At 38.9% G+C, this 22,175-nt stretch overlaps 1 protein-coding gene across 1 annotated transcript; it reads left to right on the top strand.

Moving 5' to 3' along the window:
- Window positions 1-17: 17 nt before the first annotated feature.
- On the top strand, window positions 18-21,275 carry LOC117427888 (sorting nexin-33-like). Its single transcript, XM_034046254.3, has 2 exons — window positions 18-2,487; window positions 16,752-21,275. The coding sequence occupies exons 1-2, from the start codon at window positions 1,062-1,064 to the stop codon at window positions 17,003-17,005; spliced, it is 1,680 nt and encodes a 559-aa protein (XP_033902145.2). The 5' UTR covers window positions 18-1,061; the 3' UTR covers window positions 17,006-21,275.
- The last annotated feature ends 900 nt before the right edge of the window (window positions 21,276-22,175 follow it).

Here is a 22,175-nt window from a genome sequence, read left to right as displayed (position 1 = left end):
TGCTGGGTTTATCGAGAGGTCAGGGTTTAGTGTTGATAAGCGCAACTGTAAACTTTTCAATTTGTTTCAAGTAGATTATTGTTGTTTTCGTGTGTTTGACAATAGAAGACCTAATCAAGTTTAATTACTTTATATTCTATGTATATATATATATATATATATATATATATATATATTTTATTATTATTATTAATTGATTAAGTGAATACGCGATCAAAATAGTATAACATTTTTCTGAGTGAGTGTTTTAAGATTTGTTTTCAAAACTACTTAGTGTACGTGGCTGTCATTATTTTAAAGGCCATGGGTTAGACAGAGTGTTTATTTAGAGTATTGAGAAATTGGTTTACGTGGATGTTCCGTGTTGTCAGTTGCACGTCAGTGATAAATGGCAGAGGAGTTCACTTTTTTGTTTTGCTTGCGTTTGCACTAAAGCTTTATATTCTTTTATCATAGAAGTCCCGTTTACAAAACGTAAGTTCCAACAACACCTACTTACTTCCCTGCGTTTTTACAAGCTGTGGACATGTATCTGACACTTGGAACCTAGTAACTGCAACCTTATGATTGATTCCCTTATTCCATAAGTTGTTATTTTTCACCCTAAATGAACTACCCTACTGTTTTTTGACAAATATACCTGTGCAATAGTTTTGTATCAAAGAGAATCGCTCCCTTTTCCATGAATTGATTTATTTTGCACTGGATCTATAATTTACTTTGTGGACTAATATTTGAACTGGGCACAAAATAAATGGATTTTAATACAGCCGTGATTAATGCCTGCTCCACTTTGTGACGTGACTAACAAACACAGACTTGCGTGGGAATTTAACTGTCGGTGGAAGACGGATCGCGTGCGCCAGCTCCAAATTCTGATGATGCAATTGTTATTAGTGACGTTGGATTTTTAGAAAACAACAATGCTGTGAACTCCAATACTACTAACAGACATTTTTATTAGGTGCAGTAATGCTGTGAACTGTTACAAGATACATATTGATATTATATATATTCTGTAAAATATTACCAGACCTTATTTAAATAGTAAGTCAATAAAGATGTCGTTGAAAGCCAAGGCACTTTACAGCTTCCAGAGTGAAAATAAAGACGAGATCAATATTCAGGAAAACGAAGATCTACTCATTTTTGACGATACTTCTTTAGATGGATGGCTACAGGGCCAAAACAGCAGAGGAGAGAGAGGCCTGTTTCCAGCCTCTTATGTGGAAGTAATCAGACCCCGGTCTAACTCCAGCCTTACAGACACCTCTGTGAGCCCAGCTAGTTCTCCTCGCAATGGCTCCTTTTACACTCCAGATCCTCCACACACACCCTCCAACCACCACGGGAGCTATGACGACGACGATGACGACGACTGGGACGATTGGGATGACAGTTCCACTGTGGTGGAGGAGGAGTCTCGACGAGGTGGGGGTGCTAACGGACATGCCCACCCCTACCAGACCCCCCACGACAATGTACAGTATAGACCCAAGCTGCCTCTGGAGCGCCAAGACAGCATGTCCAGCGCTAAAAGGAGCAGTATGGTGGGCAGGAACCTGAACCGCTTCTCTAGCTTTGTACGCTCCGGGGTGGAGGCGTTTGTGCTGGGAGACGTGCCCATGATGTCCAAGATCTCTGAGACATACACCATTGAGATGGGCACCAGGGGACCCCAGTGGGGCGCCAACCCGAGGCCCTTTGTCTGCTCCATCGAGGAGCCGATCAAGCAGACCAAATTCAAGGGCATCAAGACCTACATCTCCTACCGGGTGTCCCCCAGCCACACAGGCAGCCCTGTCTACCGCCGCTACAAGCACTTTGACTGGCTGTACAACCGGCTGCTGCACAAGTTCACCGTCATCTCGGTACCTCACCTGCCCGAGAAGCAGGCCACTGGCCGATTCGAGGAGGACTTCATCGAGAAGCGCAAAAGGAGGCTGATCCTCTGGATGGACCACATGACCAGCCACCCTGTTCTCTCCCAGTACGAGGGCTTCGAACACTTCCTCATGTGTGCCGATGACAAGCAGTGGAAGCTGGGGAAGCGGCGGGCGGAGAAGGACGAGATGGTGGGCGCCAGCTTTCTGCTCACCTTCCAGATCCCCAGCGAACACCAGGATCTGCAGGATGTGGAGGACCGGGTTGACACCTTCAAGGCTTTCACTAAGAAGATGGACGACAGCGTGTTGCAGCTCACAAATGTGACCACCGAGCTGGTACGCAAGCACGTGGGCGGCTTCCGCAAGGAGTTCCAGAAGCTGGGCAGTGCATTCCAGTCGGTCAGCCAGGCCTTCACCCTGGACCCACCCTACAGCTCTGACGCCCTCAACAATGCCATCTCCCACACGGGCCGCACCTACGAGACCATCGGGGAGATGTTCGCAGAGCAGCCCAAGGAGGACCTCTACCACATGCTTGACAAACTCTCCCTCTACCAGGGACTGCTCTCCAACTTCCCAGACATCATCCACCTCCAGAAAGGTAACCCTTCTTTATACACAAGCGAAGGCTAGTTATTACCAATCCTGGTCCACTCTTTGGGGATGACTTACAGTCCAGGTTTTTGTTTCAATCAGTTACCCTGTTTAAATCTAAGTTTAGTCATACTCATGCATGAATCCCTGTAGCCACAGACTGTTTATTGTGTGTGAGTCAATGCAGATTTTAAACAAATATTTAGTTTTTTGTTGAAATAAAATACTGGACTGCTTGGTGTACATGACTACTAGGAATTCAGTCACTGCCCATAATATGCTACAGGGTGGGAAAAAAAGGTCTCCATTGCATAGTAGCTTGAGGAAGGTTTTGCTTAATAAGATACATTGCTTGTCTAAATGTAATTTCTGTTTTTTCTGTTATTATTGGAAGTCCTTAGTTGTGGCATTAGGCCAACATGGATCAAAAAATGAAGTTACAGCTGATAAGCGGCTAATGAAAAACAAACATATTAGTATTTTAGTAAACTAAAGCATGCTAGTTTTATTGGCAAGCTGCTTTAGATTTTACTGCAATGACAGAATAGACCAACTCATATTTCAGTTGACCTAAAATCTGATATAATTTGCTGCAAGTTAATGGTATAACCTCAGAACTATCCTGGATCTGAAAACACATGCCTTATGAACTCTGAGGTCCATTATTATAAACTTATTGCTTATCCACAGTATATTCTGTATATAATTATCAGGGTACAGCAACTGTCAACTTTGATAACAAAGCCTGCAAAGTCACATTTAATAGCTGTTCTTTATCCCTATCAGTATTTGAAGAAAGTCCTCATTAACCCCAGGCTGCACTGGCCTCACAGCTCCTCAGTTATTTATTCTTCTTTTAGGCAAATACCCAACGCTGTGTGAACGCATATCTGCCTTTATTCCTACTGATTTCGATCCCAGTGTAGCCCCACTGAGGGGCACTATTTTATTTCTACTGGGAGTTCAAGCTTCAACATCAATAGAGCTGGGGTGGGTTTGAAGAACAAGGTCTATTGAATTGTCCAAGTTTCATAGTGAGGCTAGGATCTAAACCAGGTTTCAAAGTGAGGCTAGGATCTAGGATCTAAACCAGGTTTCACAGTGAGGCTAGGATCTAGGATCTAAACCAGGTTTCACAGTGAGGCTAGGATCTAGGATCTAAACCAAGTTTCACAGTGAGGCTAGGATCTAGGATCTAAACCAGGTTTCACAGTGAGGCTAGGATCTAGGATCTAAACCAGGTTTTACAGTGAGGCTAGGATCTAGGATCTAAACCAGGTTTCACAGTGAGGCTAGGATCTAGGATCTAAACCAGGTTTCACAGTGAGGCTAGGATCTAGGATCTAAACCAGGTTTCACAGTGAGGCTAGGATCTAGGATCTAAACCAGGTTTCACAGTGAGGCTAGGATCTAGGATCTAAACCAGGTTTCACAGTGAGGCTAGGACCTAGGATCTAAACCAGGTTTCACAGTGAGGCTAGGATCTAGGATCTAAACCAGGTTTCACAGTGAGGCTAGGATCTAGGATCTAAACCAGGTTTCACAGTGAGGCTAGGATCTGGGATCTAAACCAGGTTTCACAGTGAGGCTAGGATCTAGGATCTAAACCAGTTTTCACAGTGAGGCTAGGATCAAGGATCTAAACCAGGTTTCGCAGTGAGGCTAGGACCTTAGGACTAAACTACAGACTTCTAAATGGAAGTCAAGGAAAGATGACCTTGTCATGGTACACAGGGTTGGTACTCGGTTGTGTTCTGTGATTCTCTCTGTCAAGTTTAGTTATGGCTGTAAATGTACAAAGTTGCTACAGACGTTATATAAACAGTGCATAAACAGTGCATGCTAAATGTGTCGGTGACTTTAACCTCTGAACCAATATGACTGCAGTATCTGTATTAACACCGCATACTCTTCTACAAAGGTTCAACTGTGCAATAAGGGTGCAGTGAAAAGGAAATTGCATTTTGTAACCCAAGGGAATCCCACACCTTTAAATACCAGGTTTTTATGGGCCAGGGTAACCAGCTTTTCTTGTTCTCTGACAACCAATGAGCTTTCCACAGCTGAGTGTTGAGTGTGGTTGTCACAGAGATAGGATCAGGCCCTCAATCACTATAGATCCTCCAGGTATGACTCTCTGCTCTCAGGTTCCATTACTTATTGTCTCAGTGCTGCATATCTGAAACACATTAGCCTGAGTGCTGTGGTGACAGTCTAGTAGCTGTAAATAAATAAATTTAGTTCCCACTTCTATAAAACAAATTCCAACTTATACTTCCTGTTCAGCTTTAATTTTCAAGTAAGATAAGTGGCTGTTCCTTTTTTTACTTCACCAATTGGACAGTAGTTTTCATAAAATACAATGCATTGCAACAGTTATTCAGGCATAAATCAATATACAACATTTTTGTTTGTATTATAATTAGCCAAAAACTCAACTGTAATTTACAAGTGGATTGGGGAACATGCAATACTTTAACTGCTCTTCCCCTCGCCCCACACGGCATTATATGTAAGGGGATGATGTAATGCATTTAGACTTTTGAACAGAAATTCTGTTGGTGAGGCAATTACAAAGCAAATAGAATGTTAAGTTAGATTGCAGAAAGCTTGGAATGGAAGTCTAGAGAGGTTATGCTAAGATCATACAATGTCCTAGTTAGACCCCACCTAGAATACTCTGTGCTGTTTTGGTCACCTCATGACAAAAAAGTCATCATTGCGCTCGAGAAGGTACAGAGAAGGGCAACCAGGCTGATCTTAGTACATAATGACATGAGCTATGAGGACAGGTTAAAATAAAATAATCTCTTCAGCCTAGAAGAAAGAGAGGACTCGATTGGTCTTTAAAATCATAAATGGTATTGATAATGTTAACCCAAGACACTACTTCTGATTCAGCACAGAGAGAAGAACAAGAGGGCATAAGTGGAATTCGAGTAGAAGTAAGTTTAGAACTGAAGGTAGGAAGCAGATGTAAATGCATTGAATAGCCTACCAGGTGGAGTAGTTGGATCTAAAACACTGGGAACATTAAAAAAACGAACAAAAAAAACAACAAAAAAAACTAGAATTCTGTGCTTTTAAATTAGTGTTAGTGTTATGTTCTTATTCGGCAAGACTAATGAAAAATGTGTGGGTTACATCTATTCCCTTCCAATTCTGCCAGGTTTAGCAGTTAGACTGTTAAGAAGAGTAAAGAGAAAAAGTTACATTACTGCATATACCCTTACCCAAGAGAGGGATGTATTGTATATATCAGGCATGGAAATAAGACTCCTATTACATAGTGTTTTGATCCACTGCTGGTTTCACTATGAGTTTAAGATGACACACTTGAGCTTGTTACCTATACACTGTGGCTAATCAAGCTTAAAACCTGGAATGGGTGAAACTGCTTTGAAATAAGAGTCTTATTGCCATCCCTGAAAATACATACATACAGAAATGAGGTTTTGTTACTAACACAGTATTTTACATTTGGTGGTCTGTGGCAAAGTGCCCCGCCCCTGTGTGCATTTGTGTGTTCTGTGTTGTGTATATGCGTGCGTATGTTAATGTTGGTGTATAGATTGGTACACGGGATATAAACGGGTCTGTGTTTCACGTGTGTTTAAAGTGTATAATTATATTTAGGCACGAGGATGGCACATCACTTCACGTGCAGATAAAATGTGTATAATGTGTGGCACGGGGTTGCACGTAATGAATTCACGTGCTGGGATTCAAGTGAATAATTAATTAGTAATTGAATCCCAGCACAACAGTATATATAGATGCACAGTTTCACTCAGTCGTGGTTAGGTGTTCGGAAGAGGAGAACGGGAGAGAGGAGAGTTAAGTTAAAGATCGTAAAAGTGAAGATAAGTGTGTGTACTCACCGTGTTTGTTTGTCTCCGTGCACCGTTTGTGTTTAGTGCGTTTTGTTTGTCTTTTTACTTTGGCGTATAGTGCCGTGTCCCGTGTTTTGTGCTGTTTTCAACCCTTTTATTTGTTAATAAACGCTGAGTGCAGCCATTGCACTCAGCTCATCATCAACCACTGTCTTTGTTTTGAATTCCTGTCTGGTCTGACGCCACCCACTCTGGCCGTCTTTGTGACACGGTCCCATAAATGTAGAAGATTCATATATGGGTTAAAATTAACAAATAAATAATTATAGTACACAGTGACAGTAGACACCATTATACCAGCACAAAATTGTTACGCCTAATAAATGCATTTTGGGGTTGTGGATTCACATAATTTATGGCAGTATGAAATTCTGTCAAACATATGTAATGTAAAAACCTTCATGTAGAATACATTGAGCAAAGTAAGACACACCTGTACTATGTAGAAAACACTTAGACATTAATCCCTAAACACTTATCTCTTACGTGACATATTCTTTCTTATATAAATAGTACCCTGTAATGTATTAAAAACTGCATCTCCCAGTTGCAGGTCAGCCTCAGTCACAAGAGGCTTGCCAGACAGCAAATCTACCAGACGTTTATTGAGGACAGGTTCTGTATCCAAGACAACCTGACAACGTTACCAGGAGTTCTCAATAGTTATTCTGGAGAACAGACTTCCGTAAAAAATGGACCCAGTAAAAAATGTTCACGTATCGTGCTATAGACACACCCAGTGGACAGTGTTTCTAGTCTATCAGCAACAAGGCAATCAGAATGCTGGAGAATATAGCCAGAAGTGTAGAGTACAAATCCAAGGAGGCTATGATGAGGTTGTATATTGGATTGGTGGGAACATACTGTGTCCAATTCTGGTTTCCACAAGACCAAATGGACGTGTGGCCCTGTAGAGAGTTCAGCAAAGAGCAACTGGACTAATTACAGGGCTTAAAAGAATTAGACACCACATCCTGGTGAGCAGTGTTTGAGAAATTCTTAGTGGTGGTGACCTAACTGTTAACACCCAAACTCTGATGTGCGTTTCCATAGAAAATCCATTAGTCATCATTAAGGCATGCATTAGTGGATTTAAAAGAAAGGGGGTTAGAGCTAATGCCGGTGCAATTATGGGATTTTAGCACACCAGAGTACAACATTGTATTAGTTGTACTGTGGTAACTTTAGAAATTGTGATTCTCACATTATTGGGTAGCTTCAAGTTCATTTCTATTTTATGAAAGTAGGTCATATAGTACTAGATGTGAATTTACTAAAATTAATCTAGGACCTGGTGTCTGCAGTTCTTGGAAGCATTGTCAAATTTACACTAACATGTAATTCATCCATCTTCCATCCCCGCAAATCCATCTTGCGTGATTGATGTTCCTGAAACTGTATGGAGAAGTTTATAAATGCGTACGTTTTTATATCCAAGAAACTGACTTTTAATATACCGATAACTTTTTGACAGTGTTATACCAATGACGTTTTAAATGTTTACAAGCATCAAATAAATTTGTTGTGTTGATTTAATAATGGGTTATTTGTTTTCTTAAAAGCCCATTTTGACGAATTAAGTCATTTTGCACTACCAACAGTTTTAGAGAGGCTATTGGTTTGTTTGTTTATTTATCTATTTATTTATTTATTTATTTATTTAATTAATTAATTTTTTATTACATTTTTAAATAAAATGCTTGCGATCTTATAATATAAACATATTCTCAAATATATAAGTTTACCATTTTTCATTTTACAAAACACCTTTTAACCAAAGAGAATGGTATGAAAGTTTTTGAAACAGTCTTTAAAACAGAAAAGGTTTTGTACAGGGCCCCATTGTAATATTCTGTAAATCAGTCTTTCCCTGAATTTAAGCTTTTTTTAGGCTTGTTTGGAGAATCCTAACTTCTAGGATTTGAACAGATTCCACTCAAATCATGAGACAATTTAACTTATTGTTTTAATCTCTACTGGCCCACACACTCTATTCTTTATACATGTACAAAATCATCGATTACAAAGACATCTGAAGCAAACTGCAGGTTTTGCTGTTTTTCTATTTTGTTCCACTCATGGCACCGTTGTGCTGTTGCTTTGCTAGATATGCCAGCTGTCTTCATGATAAATGCAGAATTCTTCTGGGAGGGTGGCAAGAAAAGCACAACAGCTTGAGGCTTAAAGAAAAGGACAAGAACCCAATAAGCCATTTAAGACGAGGCCTCACCAAAAATACAACGAGGCTGTATTACATTAAAGCTGCAGCGCTCCTGGATAGTTGCTACAGAAATAGAATTCCTTGGTAATTATTTACTGCGTTATTGTGTAGTTCATGTTGTGCAGTCTGTCCTCATAAACCTGACCTTGTTGGCTCCCCTGTTAGTTTCCTTTCCCAAAGGCTGGTTTCAGCTGCAGGCACACCAGCGTACTCCCTTGTTTCCACTCACTCACTGTATAGGCCTACCTGTTCTCATGGAATTTTAGTATAACAACGGAACCAGATTGTGGGACATTGTGGGACACTGGTTTGTTGCGGGGGATTTTTGTGTTAATTGTTTCCACATGTTGTTTGAAGATAAACTTGCATTTAAGTATCTTTCTTCCCCTCTTGTCTGCAAGAGGGGCACATATTTCACACACAGGGAAACATGCAGGAAATTATTTTAAAGATATTAGCCACACACTTTAGATGGCAACAACTTCCAAATCTCCAAGTGGCACTACAATGGCAGTGGTTCTGCAAGGTTACTGGTAGCACAAGGGTAGAAAGACTGGATAATGAAAAATCCAGGTTAGGTGGGCTGCATTTTCACTGTCACACTGGATTTTGACACAAGTCTAGAAACAGGAATTGTAATCACATATTACATTCATTTTACAATATATCATAACTGCATTCTCTTGTTGCAAGTCAGTGTCAGCAGTGATGGGAAAAATGCCAGATCTGACAGACTTTAATAGAGAGCTTATAGTGGGTACTTGGTTGGCAGGTGCTTGCATATTACCAAGACTGCACAAGAAGCGGTATTCAGTCAAGATTGGTTACGTGTTCCTCCAGTTTAAACAAGACTAGTCACTTTTATCCAGTGCCTCTCTTGGTGGCCCTTATTATGACAGGTGTGTTTAAAGCCCATCTTCAATGACATAGTGTGATCCCTGGCAACTCCTGGAGTGCTATTGCCTGGGAGCATTTGCTCCTATTTGTTTTTCCTCATTAATATTACAGATTTAGAAACAAACAAGTGTTTGAAAGTGCTTAAAGTACATGTTGCTAACAAAATAATTATTGCCTAATATATATATTCAGTGCTACACTTCCAGTCAACTTCCTAATGTCACATGAAGGAATTAGGTCAACACTGAAAACACGGCATTGATGGGTATTGAAATGTGAGCCAATACGTCCTGCTTCTGAGAGTTTGAATTCTTTTTATAGAAAATAACTGAAGCAACTTTGTGTAAGAGATAGTTGCCAGTTTTATTGAATGCTCTGAAAAAATACCATTAAAAATCAAACAGCCATTTGATATTATGTGTGCATCTTTCATATAGGAAAATGCTCCATGAAATTATTATTATAATTATTATTATTTATTTCTTAGCTGACACCCTTATCCAGGGCGACTTACAATTGTTACAAGATATCACATTATTTTTACACACAATTACCCATTTATACAGTTGGGTTTTTACTGGAGAAATCTAGATAAAGTACCTTGCTCAAGGGTACAGAGCCCTAACCACTACTCCACACTGATGCCAATACATATTGTGTTAGCTAATTTAAGAGACATTGAAAGATATCACTTTGTTGTTGGATTCTAGATGTGTAAAATGAACAGGTATGTTTCTCCTTTTAAAAAATAGCAATTCATTCTAGACCAGAGTAAACATTTAAAAAATCTGTTACATAATAGCACACCATTTGCCTGAGATCACACAGTTTATTGACTTAACACATTCCTGGTCTCTCTCTTGTGTTTTTATTTAGATGACATGCATGTTTTACATGGATATGATTTTTTTTTGTGCCCGTAGCTAAATTTGACTTGCAAGGTTTGCAGTTTTGCGTGTTATTTTCTAGGTTGACCAAGACCTAGGGACTGATGTAAACAATGTGCCTAGCTGTCAGAAGGGTTTGTGTAAGGCAAACAATAATCTTTGCATGGGGATGAATATATCCAGTGAGTGGTGTATAATGAAGCATTTGGGCCTTTCATATGTCACAATATCTTGTGAATTATGATGAAACGTAGTGTGGGCATTCTTTAGCACAAGAGGGGACTTGATTGTCAAGTTCAAAAGACATGAAGCCAACACAAGAATTCTAGTAAATAGGTACCGAGATGAATTCTCACAATCCCCCCCTGCCCCCCTCGTGCATAGAAGTCACAAAATGAATGCAGAGCAATTGAAAACATGTGATTTATAGGAAAAGTGGGGAAAAAAAGAGATTTGTTTCTGAGAAGAGTCCAAGGGTGGAGTGGGCTTCTGGGAATTGGAGTCCTTATGCATGACTCACATTTAAAACTTGGTAATAACATTTAGCCATTCTGAGTAGTACTCTGGGGAAAATATGGGGATGTCTGTCCATCCGTACATTTTCTATATATCTGGAAAAATGGCAGTCCAGCTGGGATGAATCTTGTCATGAACAGCTTGTGTGATATATGTAGGTGTGTCTCTGCCTGGACATGTGTCTGTACCTTACACTTACATGTGTCTGGAGAGCACAAGAAATGACTCCACATACTGTAAATCAGTCATTTTAATATACTCCACTTTGATACTAACACATTTGCATAGCTAATGACATCTAGGTCTTAAATAGCACCATTTCTATTCAACTGTTCATTGCCATTTCTAATTCTATACTATTCTGTACATACTGTTGAGTTACATCATGCTCACTAACGTTTTCATCATCCTTCTCTCACTCTCACTCAAATTCAATCACCACCTGGCCACATTCCACACTTAACCAATAAAACATTTCATACTTTTCTAATTAAGTAATTAAACAATTACACATACCAATTTAAACTAGGTGGCTTTGCAAAGGCAACCATCTTGGCCCCAGGCTTTTCATCCACAGCTGCCAACCAAAAAAAACATACTTCTAAGTATGCTGGGCCTCTGTCCTGTCACAGGGATATTTATGACATTGTTTTTACCTGTATACAGTACACAGAATCCTGTTTACGAGGTGCAACAGACCTGATCAGCCTTCTGAATGAGGTCTTTTTAACTGCACTGCTTTCTATTCAGGTACAAAGTTTGTATTGTCATCATCATTCATACCAAGACATTTTTTACCTGAATAGCCACAAACACAAATTACAGCGATTACTGCTTTGTAAACAGTACGGCAGACATTCAAACAGGTTGCACAAACAGGGCTTTAGTGTATTTGTAATAGACTCGTTCACCCTTACCTCTCCTTGTGCCATTGTATAAGCTTAGCAATACCACTGAATCACGCGTGTCATTGTACAAGGACTTTTTTTTTTTTATATATACCATTTGTAAAATTATAATAGAAAGTCAATAGGATATCAGTTTCATGAATGTTGACAACTCAAAATGTCATGAAATGCGAGATATCAGATTCATGTACTGTATTTAGGACCTCAAGTATTTGCTCCATGCAAGGGATTAGGTGGCACAGCAGGTTAGTTCACTCTCTGTTGCCAACATAAACAGCCTTGTCATTTTTTTTAGTCATTAGAAAAAAATAATTCACTTTTACCATAATGTATGTGTGTGTATGTCATACATGAAATACCTAAGAAATGATGGCAATACATATTAGGTAAGGGTTACTGGCATTGTTTTGTTCACACCATGTAGTTTAAACATATCAGAAAGTAAATGAAACACCCCCTATTGCAAACTATATATCAGAGCTTTTCAATAGTGTTTTGGGGCAGCGGTCAAAAATGGTTCTACTGGCTTAAAATAAAGTTCCCCTATTTAATTTCCTCATGCAAAAAGGTTCAAATGACTACTGCACACATGCTGCTAAGCTACACTGTGAAAACAATTGCTTTTTCAATGAAAACGACTTTTACTTGAATTAGTTATTATATTGGACTTGGTTTCCTTTAAGGGCACCACTGTTTGTATCCACCACTGACATATTTCTTCATCTTAACCATTTGCCGGTGCTTTATAGCTGAGGGGTCGCACAGATGGCTGATCAACGTAAGCAGCTGTCAATTTGAACTTAACAGAAGGCGTATAGCAAGAGCAAAGATTGAAGACAAATCCTCGGCGTATTTCTTGTAAGACTTATTGCAGAAGTCAACTTTGTAAGGAAAATGAGAAGCAACCAACACATAATGATGTAAATGTAAACTTCACTATACATGACAGCTCCGTCTTCTATTAAAGCAGAGGCAGATCTGAATGCTATTTAAACAGGGTGCTAACCAAGTTTTTCAAATCCATTATTACCCTTTTTTATACTTCATTCCCCTTTGCACTACTGATAAACTGACACTTAGGAAACGGTAATAACCAATGGAAAACAATGTGCATTATAATATACACAGGATCGCAAGGAGCTATAGTATCAAAAAATATATGTACAAAAAAAATGGAATTCTCAACACAATAAGAGAGTGTTGATGAAGCTAACCTATCATGTGCACACAAAGAGCCCTGTTCAGTTATAGTGAAAGCACGGTAAAGCACATCATAAAACTAGGCATGGTAAACTAAATTCTGAATCCTGTGCAGGGGGATTCTATACTAAGTGCTTGCAACAACAAAAAAAACTATAGTAACGAAAACAACTGCACCAGGGGGCAAGATTGAACTACGCAGGTCGCTACAACCTTGACAAAATTCTGGGAACTTTTCATACCGACCCCCTGAAAACTGCATGTAGTGTGTTGAACTCACTCATTTTCTCAATAACAGCCGCCTTGTTTTAACTAACAGAAAGCTGTGTGATTCTGAGCTCAGCATTCACTTTGCAGTGCTTGGTGCGGGTATCTGTTTGTTCCCACTTAGCCGTTTGTCTTTCCTTAGATCACAAGCCTCATTTGTATTCTGCCTAAAAGGCAGGCTTTTTGTTTTATCAATCTTATTTTTACAACTGTATGACTTTTCAGCATTTCCTCCACGGAGATTAATTTGTGGTATCGTTAGCTAGCTTCAAAGCCTGGCCTATTTCAGTCATGTATTTTCTAACGCTGACCAGAGTTTTGCTGAAAGATATGATCAAAGAAAAAACAGAATATGAAAAGAAAGACCCATTTTTCTCAACTGCAGGGCTGGTCTTTGTCCTCCGGTAGCTCGCTGACATCCGCTCTCGAGTTCCTGGGGGTAGAGAGGCAATTGGATTTTTTGTGGAATGCGGACACCCACTGACCTTCAGTTCTCCTGAGCTGTTGCTGTGGTGAAGGAGTGTAATTGAACATTCTAAACTGGGGAGAAAATGGGGGGTAAAGTGATTGTCGTTTTAATTGTTCTTGAGAGATGCATCCCTCGATGACTGCGTCCAAGTGTTTGTTTCATAGAAAATAAGTTATAGTAACTTTATATTGCAGTCCAATGAAGCACAGAGCAATTCCCATGTGTAGTCTCAGGGGCTGGGAGTGGTGTTTTAGGTGGAAGACAGACATTTTGAAAAGAAATGCATAATAGGGTTAAATATTTATTTTTCTCCCATTTTAAAATAAATACAGTACCAGGGCTGTCAAACCATTAGGTCATGAAAACAAGATTTAAAAACCTTTATTAGCTCTCCTTTAAGAGTAAATATCTCCATAGTGGTTTATAGACTGTAAACACATGTTTCGATGCAGGGATTTGAAGCAGAAACAACCAGAACAATGGACTATTAGGGGTAGAACAGAATAGTCGATAAGAAAATTGACAGTTGACCTCAGAAACTGGTAGTTGACCAACCAGACCCTTCAGTTAGCAGCAGAGCAACTAAATTAAAAAACTGAGTTTAAAGTGTATTCTAGTAGCAAACTAACAATGTAAATATTTGAATTGTATTCAGCTGTTTGAATTGAAACAGAAAGTAATTGTGAAGCATGTGGTTTCAGAAGGACAGAATAAGCGAATAATAAATAACATTTTACAACATGAATAAATAGTTTTTAATAAGATTCCATGCAGTTTAAAATATAGTGCAGAGCTAGTAAAGTACGTTCATAAACAGAGAATGATACATTATGATTTATCTATATTAATTTAAGTGGTGACTAGTTTACTGTCAAATTAGTAGTTGTTCTAACCCTAGTGTTTACAAATAAAGAGTAATTGCAGCATCTGTGAATATAAGACCATGTGCCAAGTAAAACAAGGTTAAGGTTAACCATTAAGGTTCACGATAGTGCAGTATTGTGGAGAATGGGCTCAGCAAAGGCTCAGACTCACTGCAATGAGAAAATCAAAGACAAAAGGTCCTTAGGATTTCACAGCAGCCCTGAATTTAACTGAAAAATGACTAAAACTCAACAGAGCAAATGTTGTGGAAATCTTGTTATGCAAGAGGTGGACAGCCAGGATTATGTAAAACGACATTCCTTTCTAAATAGGTCTTATCCTTGAGGAGTACCAGGGTTTGACAACGTCTAGTTTTTTCTTGTTTTGCATCCCTGCCTTTTTCACAGGAAGAGATTAGATGAGCTATTGAAATCAGGTGGTCAGATTGATCAAGGTACTTAGATCAGTGCAATATGTACCATTTAATGTGAAGGAAAAAAAAGTTACAAGTTTTATGACTTGTAATTTGTAACAAGATTTGTAACTGCTTGTTTTTTCTTTGACATAAAAAAGGCTTTCATAAAGGTGATCCCATTTCTTGGGATTCCCTTACTTGAATTAAACTTTGAGCAACAATATGTTTGCTATTACCCTTTATATAGATCATTTTGGTCTTTTTATACATATAACAACATAAGAAGGTACAAACAAGAGGAAGCCATTCTGCCCATCAGTGCTCATCCGGTTCCTAAAAGCTCAAAACTAAAACTTTGTCAATTCAGTTTTTAAAGGTTCCCAATGATTTGGCTTTCAATAGCATGACTAGGTAAATAATCTCAGTATTGAAGGGGTTAACTCTGCCCACGCCTAGTCCTCTGCTGGCACTTTGCATAGAGACGCAAATGAGGCCACATACCAGTCCTGGGTCTCCAGTGCCTGCTCACACCCACTCAGAGCTGTCTCCTGATGCAAATCACAGTTTGAGATAACTGTTTATCGAGACAATTGGTACTTGTGTACAGAATGGTCTTTGAATGAACCCAGTAGGAGCTACTAACCCACATGTAAATCAAGTGCATTCATAATTTGACTTTTCTCATGTTTTCAGCACCTAAACATGTGTTGTATCTACCTGTTGGACTTGTATTTATTTTAAAAACACTTATTACGAGCTGTCATGAATAGCCAAGTGAAATAAAGTACTGAAAGCAAGTTAATAGGTAAGCATTGTAAGGCACAGAGAGGTATGGTAAACCATATTAAAAAGGGTGTTTGTTAGGGCGAAAGGACAATCAAAATGAACGATAAACTGTTGGAGTAAGTTAATGAGAAGTGTGAATAAAAGTAGAATTACATGTACCTGTTCGTCTCATGTATGCAGTATTCTGACTTTGCTTTATCCTATTTGTTAAATAATTAAAACACAGTACAAAAAGCAAAAATCCTGAATTGAAGCTGAACTTTTATTCAAAATCAATCTGACATGAATCGTTTCAAAGTGCACCGAATCTTAATCCAACATGCAAGAATCCCAAACTGATCTTCTATTCCAAATTAACCCGACATAAAAAGTTTTTTTTTTTTCTTTAATCAATTTGTAATGGTTGCTGAAGAAGCCAAAAAACAGAGTGCTTTTTGACAACCCATCCTCACGACAGAGATATGCCTGCGTTACTCCTTTTTTCAAACTATTAATATAGTTTCCAGCTTTGTTGCAACATAAAATAATTTTCGTTTCAGTTTCACAGCGCGCGCTTAGAGTTCACTTCACTGCGGAGGTGGCATCCCGTCTGTACAGACCAGGGTGTTGACAGTGTGTGTTTATATTATCTTTTTTTTATTATTATTTTTTTTTATTTGGGGGCCAGGTTACTGTAATAACTGTATATCAGTTTAAAGCATGACGCATGCGCGTCCTCAAAAAAAGTAAAATTAATTAGAACTAGAACAAAGTGAGCCTGTGATAATATTTCTAAGATTTTTAAGCCTTGGTTATCGATCATTTTAAAATTAAAATGTAGTTAATTTTGAAACCAAAAGTGTAAAAATAAAAATAAAGATTGTCTACTCATAACCTGGTAGCTGCCTTTGTGCTACCGTTGCCTCACAGCACACCACTGAAAGCATCCCCTTCTTGTTTCTCCCTCAGGCGCCTTTGCAAAGGTGAAGGAGAGCCAGCGCATGAGTGACGAGGGGAAGATGGACCAGGAGGAGGCTGATGGGGTGAAGAAGCGCTGCCGGGTGGTGGGCTTCGCTCTGCAGGCTGAGATGAACCACTTCCACGAGCGGCGCGCTGTCGACTTCAAGGAGATGATGCAGGCCTACCTGAAACAGCAGATCCTGTTCTACCAGCGCATTGGGAAGCAGCTGGAGAGCACCCTCAACATGTACGACAACATTTAACCCTGTGCTAGGCCCCACTCCCCTTCCTCTAGTCTGTGCTCTCTCTGTCCTGCGTGTCTCTTTCTCTCTCTTTAAAGCCAGGAACCTGTGTAGGAGTTGACAAAGGCCACCATTCCCACAAATTGGAGGTCAATTCCACTGGTCCTGTGCTGGGTTTGGAGCTGAGCTGTGATGAGCTGCAGTTGTGCCTGATTCTGCCTGTTAGACCCAGGTTGACACACTGTCTGGACAGCCTGTATTATTCATATCCAGTTCTGTCCAGGTTGAACCCCACTTGGACCCCCAAAACTACAAGTTCAAAAGGGATCCACTGCTGGTTAGTGCACTCCAGATAAACGCCTGTAAATAACTTCCAGCATTTTCTTCTCTGTGGGGGTTTTACCAGTGGGGTTACTTGGATTTTTGATGTTTTAAAGTGTATTCTATTCCTAGCTACAATGGATTAAAGTCTTTCAGAATTCCACAATGATTGACGTCCATCTTTCATTGTTCCTTTTGAAAGCAGGTGGTCATCTAATCCTCCGACACTTAAAGTGAGTCCTGCATAAATAATGTAAATTAGGCCTTCATTGAAAAACTCTTTCAAGAGGAAGTGTGGATGATCTAGTGTGAAGTTCTGTTTCAGGAGTAACCCTGGGCGTTCGTAATCTGCCACCACCCTACAACATTGTGCGTGGAGGACACTGCTACCTTTCAAATGACATGAATCCCACCTGCTGTCCATTGCCCCCCCCCCCCCATTCCTCTCAACTCTCTACCCTGGCTGACAGCCTTCAGGACGGGGTAACTGCAGTGGCTCAGGTGTGAGTCGCTTTACCATACCAAAATGTCTTTAACTGAAGCACCTTCACTAGAAGTTAACAGTGCCTATGTGATATTGCCGCCTTGGGTATTCAGGGCGCTAGCAAGCACCGCAGTAGAACAAGGTTTTGAAGGACACAGCTGAAAACAATTCTGATCAAATGCTAATCAACCACACTTCCAGTCATCCTTTTTCAGGATGCAGAATTCCAGTACCTTCTCTTGTAAAAACTACACCTGATCCAGAGATGTTATTCTTAACCTGAGGGTTGTATATGCACTCTTTCACAAATATACTGCTCTATTATTGCAATAAGTTACAGAAAGCAGTTATATTGGGCACAGTTAATTCATTACAAATCACTAGTACTGTAGTGCAAAGTTAGTATGGGCATTTTAACACTGTTGCAAACTCCATGCATGTGTTAAAACCTACAAAGAACATTTGAACCTCATTTTGAAAAAACAATCTTGTAAACCCTTTTAAACCATTAAAAGGAAGGAATTTGTTAAAGACCTGAAAACTGTAGAAGTCTCTTTTGTACCTACAGTATTTAAAATATTTAAACAGTGAGGCTATTTAGATACCCCACTGTTTAGATCAATTGAAAAGACCCCTTTGTATTTTTTAATCTTGCAGTACTACTGCAGAGTTGATGTGCCCATAATATTGTGATAGTAGTACTACAGTACGTTTTGAGAGACGCTTTCACTGTATGTGAAAAAAATATTTTTTTCCCCTGAGGATGGGATTCAGTCTTTGAATAGTGGTGTTGCTATTGTACTGTATGTGAAACTGAACTAGTTATCTTTTTTTTTTTAATCCAGCAAGGCGCAACGAAATGTTTTAGCAACTTTATTTCGTAGCTGTTTGCTAAACAAATGGTTTCAGATATAATACATTCATAAAATCTTTTCTAACAAAAAAGAAAAAAACCCTCAGGTTTTGATAAAAAAAAATTGGTTCTCTGAAAAGGGAATATTAAAATGTACATATCCACTTCTTAAATGAAATATGGACTAATTCCTGTTCCTTTCTGTTTGAAGATGTCAAACTAGTCACTATTTATCAAAGCTCTTTACTACACCAGTAATGCTACAAAGCTTCCCACATGAAAAATAAAAATATATGAAACATATGGTATTTATAATCAGATATATTATGGAATAATACATGATATATTTAGGCCATTGTTTAAAATATATCAGTGTGACCAAAACAATATATTTAGGTAAATATTTTACAGCTATTTCAATTGTAATTCAGATATAGTAGATTTCATAAGGGTTGCAGTTGTGTTTGCAGAGTAAAAGGCTTTGATAAATTGGTCTTAGTTGCTGTATCATATTACAAGTTTGCTATTACAAACTTCAGTGGACCAACTGCTTATATATAGTTCAATGTATGTAGCAGGTGTGCATTTACACTGTGGAGGAATCTACCAATAAAAGGCTACTACAAAGTCATACTGTTAGGGACTTTTAGATACCACTGTTAATATTGGAAAACTGTTGCCAATAGTAAGGCGTTGCAATGACCAGATCTTCCTGTTTTTTTTTTTTACTTCCCACGCCAAAATGTATGACCTCATCCTTCTAATTTAACAGTCTCTTCTTAAAGCAGCAAGACTATATCACAATCCTTACCACAGCACACCTTTATTGAATAATTAAATAGTAAGGCAATTCAAATGACATTTTCTAAGTTGATTTGCTGTCCTACTAATTACATTTTGTATGATATAGTCTGTGTTAAGGTGCTGCTCTTCAGTTCAGACATACATACACACGTAACGTAGGCAGTTTGAGCTAAAGTACGTTTATAATTGCAAGCCCCAGCACCATGTAGCGCACAGGTGTGCATTTCCAGTGCTAATAAAGGAAACCTGATGTAAATGTGCTGTTCACTAGATGCAGATGACTTACATTTCTATAGACAAGCAGATCAAGCTTCTGTCACATATGTCTATAACTATACAAGAACTGAAGAGCATCTCCTGAACTCAGGTTAAAGCACCTTAACACAAACGTATACATTAAAACACAACACAAACAGCATTTGGGTCATTTTAACAAGAACCGCCCGCCTGCCCCAGAGAGTGACGTCATATAAAATGTAAAGGGACAGCACAATAGCTACCTTTAAGCTTTTCAATCAGATAGGTAGCCTGTTGTATGGAGAGGATGTAATCTTCAGTGTGATATTCCAACTACCTGCAGATAGTATGTCAGTACTGTGAACAAGCTCTTAATAGAATTGCTTGTTCATTGAATTCCCTGCATGTTATTAACAAAAATAGCTTTCCAGTGGAGGAATCATAGGAGTTGTTTTGGCCACAGTTCAAGCGTCCACGGTATACAAGCATGATTGTAATCCATACATTACAGGTCACCGTGAACTACATCTACAGCATACAGTATAGAATGTCCTCTAAAATCAAATGCAGACAAGCAGAGTCTAAGATATAGCTTTTATAGCTCATCATGTGTTGTCCTTACAGTATATAGACCTACATTTCTGCAGGTCTGTGATGCCATTAAAGGGAATCGCCCATATATTCTGTCACAAGTTCCAACAGCAAATGTCAGATCCAGTCATGTATATATGCTGTATGTTTGATACAGCTAGGAGATGTTTCATTCCACACAGCACAACTGGACAGTGACTATAATGTATACGCATGGAGTTTGGTATGACTGGTATGAAGATTACTGGTAATCTCAAACTGCGGACTGTCATGCATCATCCATTAAGTGTTTCCTGATCTCTTAAATGCAGGAAGCAGGGGAAAAGAGACATTCCTTAAGAACAGAATACATTCCTCAATGGGAAAGAAGGGAGGAATTGGAAGTGGAACAAATGTCAAGGGAAATCTGCTCTGTCAGTGGAGGAAAAGGGTTCAAGTCCTTTCAAAAGGCATGCAACACAGGCAATTCTGGAGGCAAACATACAAGTGTAAAGAATACTCTGACAATGTCCTTTACCAGTGAGATAAGGTTAAGGGCATTGGTGTGTGCCAGCATCCGAATGGTGCTCAGTTCGATTTCTGGCACTGACATGAATTTCCCATGGTGCATGGCTTCCGACTCACCTTGTAGATACCCAGGGGCTGGACAAAATATTAGAAACACCTGCCATCTATAGCACACACGTGTATTCTGTAATACATGAAAGCTGCATCTCCCAGTTTTAGTAAAAATGGTCAAAAACCACCAATCTGACTTTGAGGGTTAATAGCTGTCACTCAGCTGCAAGGTTCTCTCCTGGCCGCCAATGGGGTTCCTACACCCTAATGACAGTGTTATGAAGTGTTTCTATTTTTGTCTATCCCTTGTATGTGTACGATAGATAGATGGCTAGTTTGAAGAAGTATGATAATGTTGAAGGTGCTGCTAAAACAGGGACTTTTCAGTTTTGTAAGCAAAAAATATATATTTTTTGTACTGGTATTAAAAGAAATAGCAACAATGTGTCTTAAATTTGTTTTTCAGCTGTAGCATGAAATGTTCTGTTATGAAGCTGTGGGAATCTTTGAAAGTCTTAATAAAACATGATGAAAATGGAAGAAGAGTTAGATTTGTAATGTAAGAGTTCTGACAAATACACAAAGGCTCTCACTGATAAAACAAGCAGTGTTGACTGTGGTCTTATGTCACACTTTACATTTATACATACCTCTGGCTTATCGAAATTGTGATTAAACGTGGTATTAACGTTATTTAGCGATATTGAGAGTATCAGATTCTGGGAGATAACGTTTTTCATCTGTATGTGACTTACATTTTTTTTCATAGATCAAAACCGCTAATTAAATTGTGATGAAACAACACTATTTAGCATTGGGAGTATCAGATTATGATATGGAGGTGTCTGTACATCTCTCCGTCTGTACATCACTCTTATATTTTTACATGTATCTTGAGAACACAAGAAGTTATTCCACATTCTGTAAGTCAGTCATTTTAAAATACAGTACCATTTAGCCAGCTAGGTCTTAAAAAACATGTATCTAATTTTCATTGAACTGCTGATTTTTTTAATGAAACAATCATGTTTATTCATAGTTGAGGAGTCCTGGTCATCAGCCTTATGGTCACACTGCAAGCTCTGATTTGGAACTGACACCCATGGTGGGGGGCATACTTGTTGTCTGAGGTGTTTTCTTAACCAGCTAACAATGTTTGGTGGCGTTAATATATAAAAAATGTCTGCTAGGTTTTATTATTTAGATTTTCACTGTCGATTTTTGTAAGGATGTGTGACAGGCTTGCTTTGGCCCACAACTGGCTTGAAAAACGTCTGCAAAATATTTATGTCACTTGACAAATGCCTTCATAGAAAATAATTTCATTTTCTGTAGCGTTGTAT

Source organism: Acipenser ruthenus, chromosome 21 (assembly GCF_902713425.1).
Source record: "Acipenser ruthenus chromosome 21, fAciRut3.2 maternal haplotype, whole genome shotgun sequence".
Classification (NCBI taxonomy): Eukaryota; Metazoa; Chordata; class Actinopteri; order Acipenseriformes; family Acipenseridae; genus Acipenser; species Acipenser ruthenus.
Note: the sequence above shows the minus strand (reverse complement) of the source record. Positions and strands in the feature narration are given on the sequence as shown.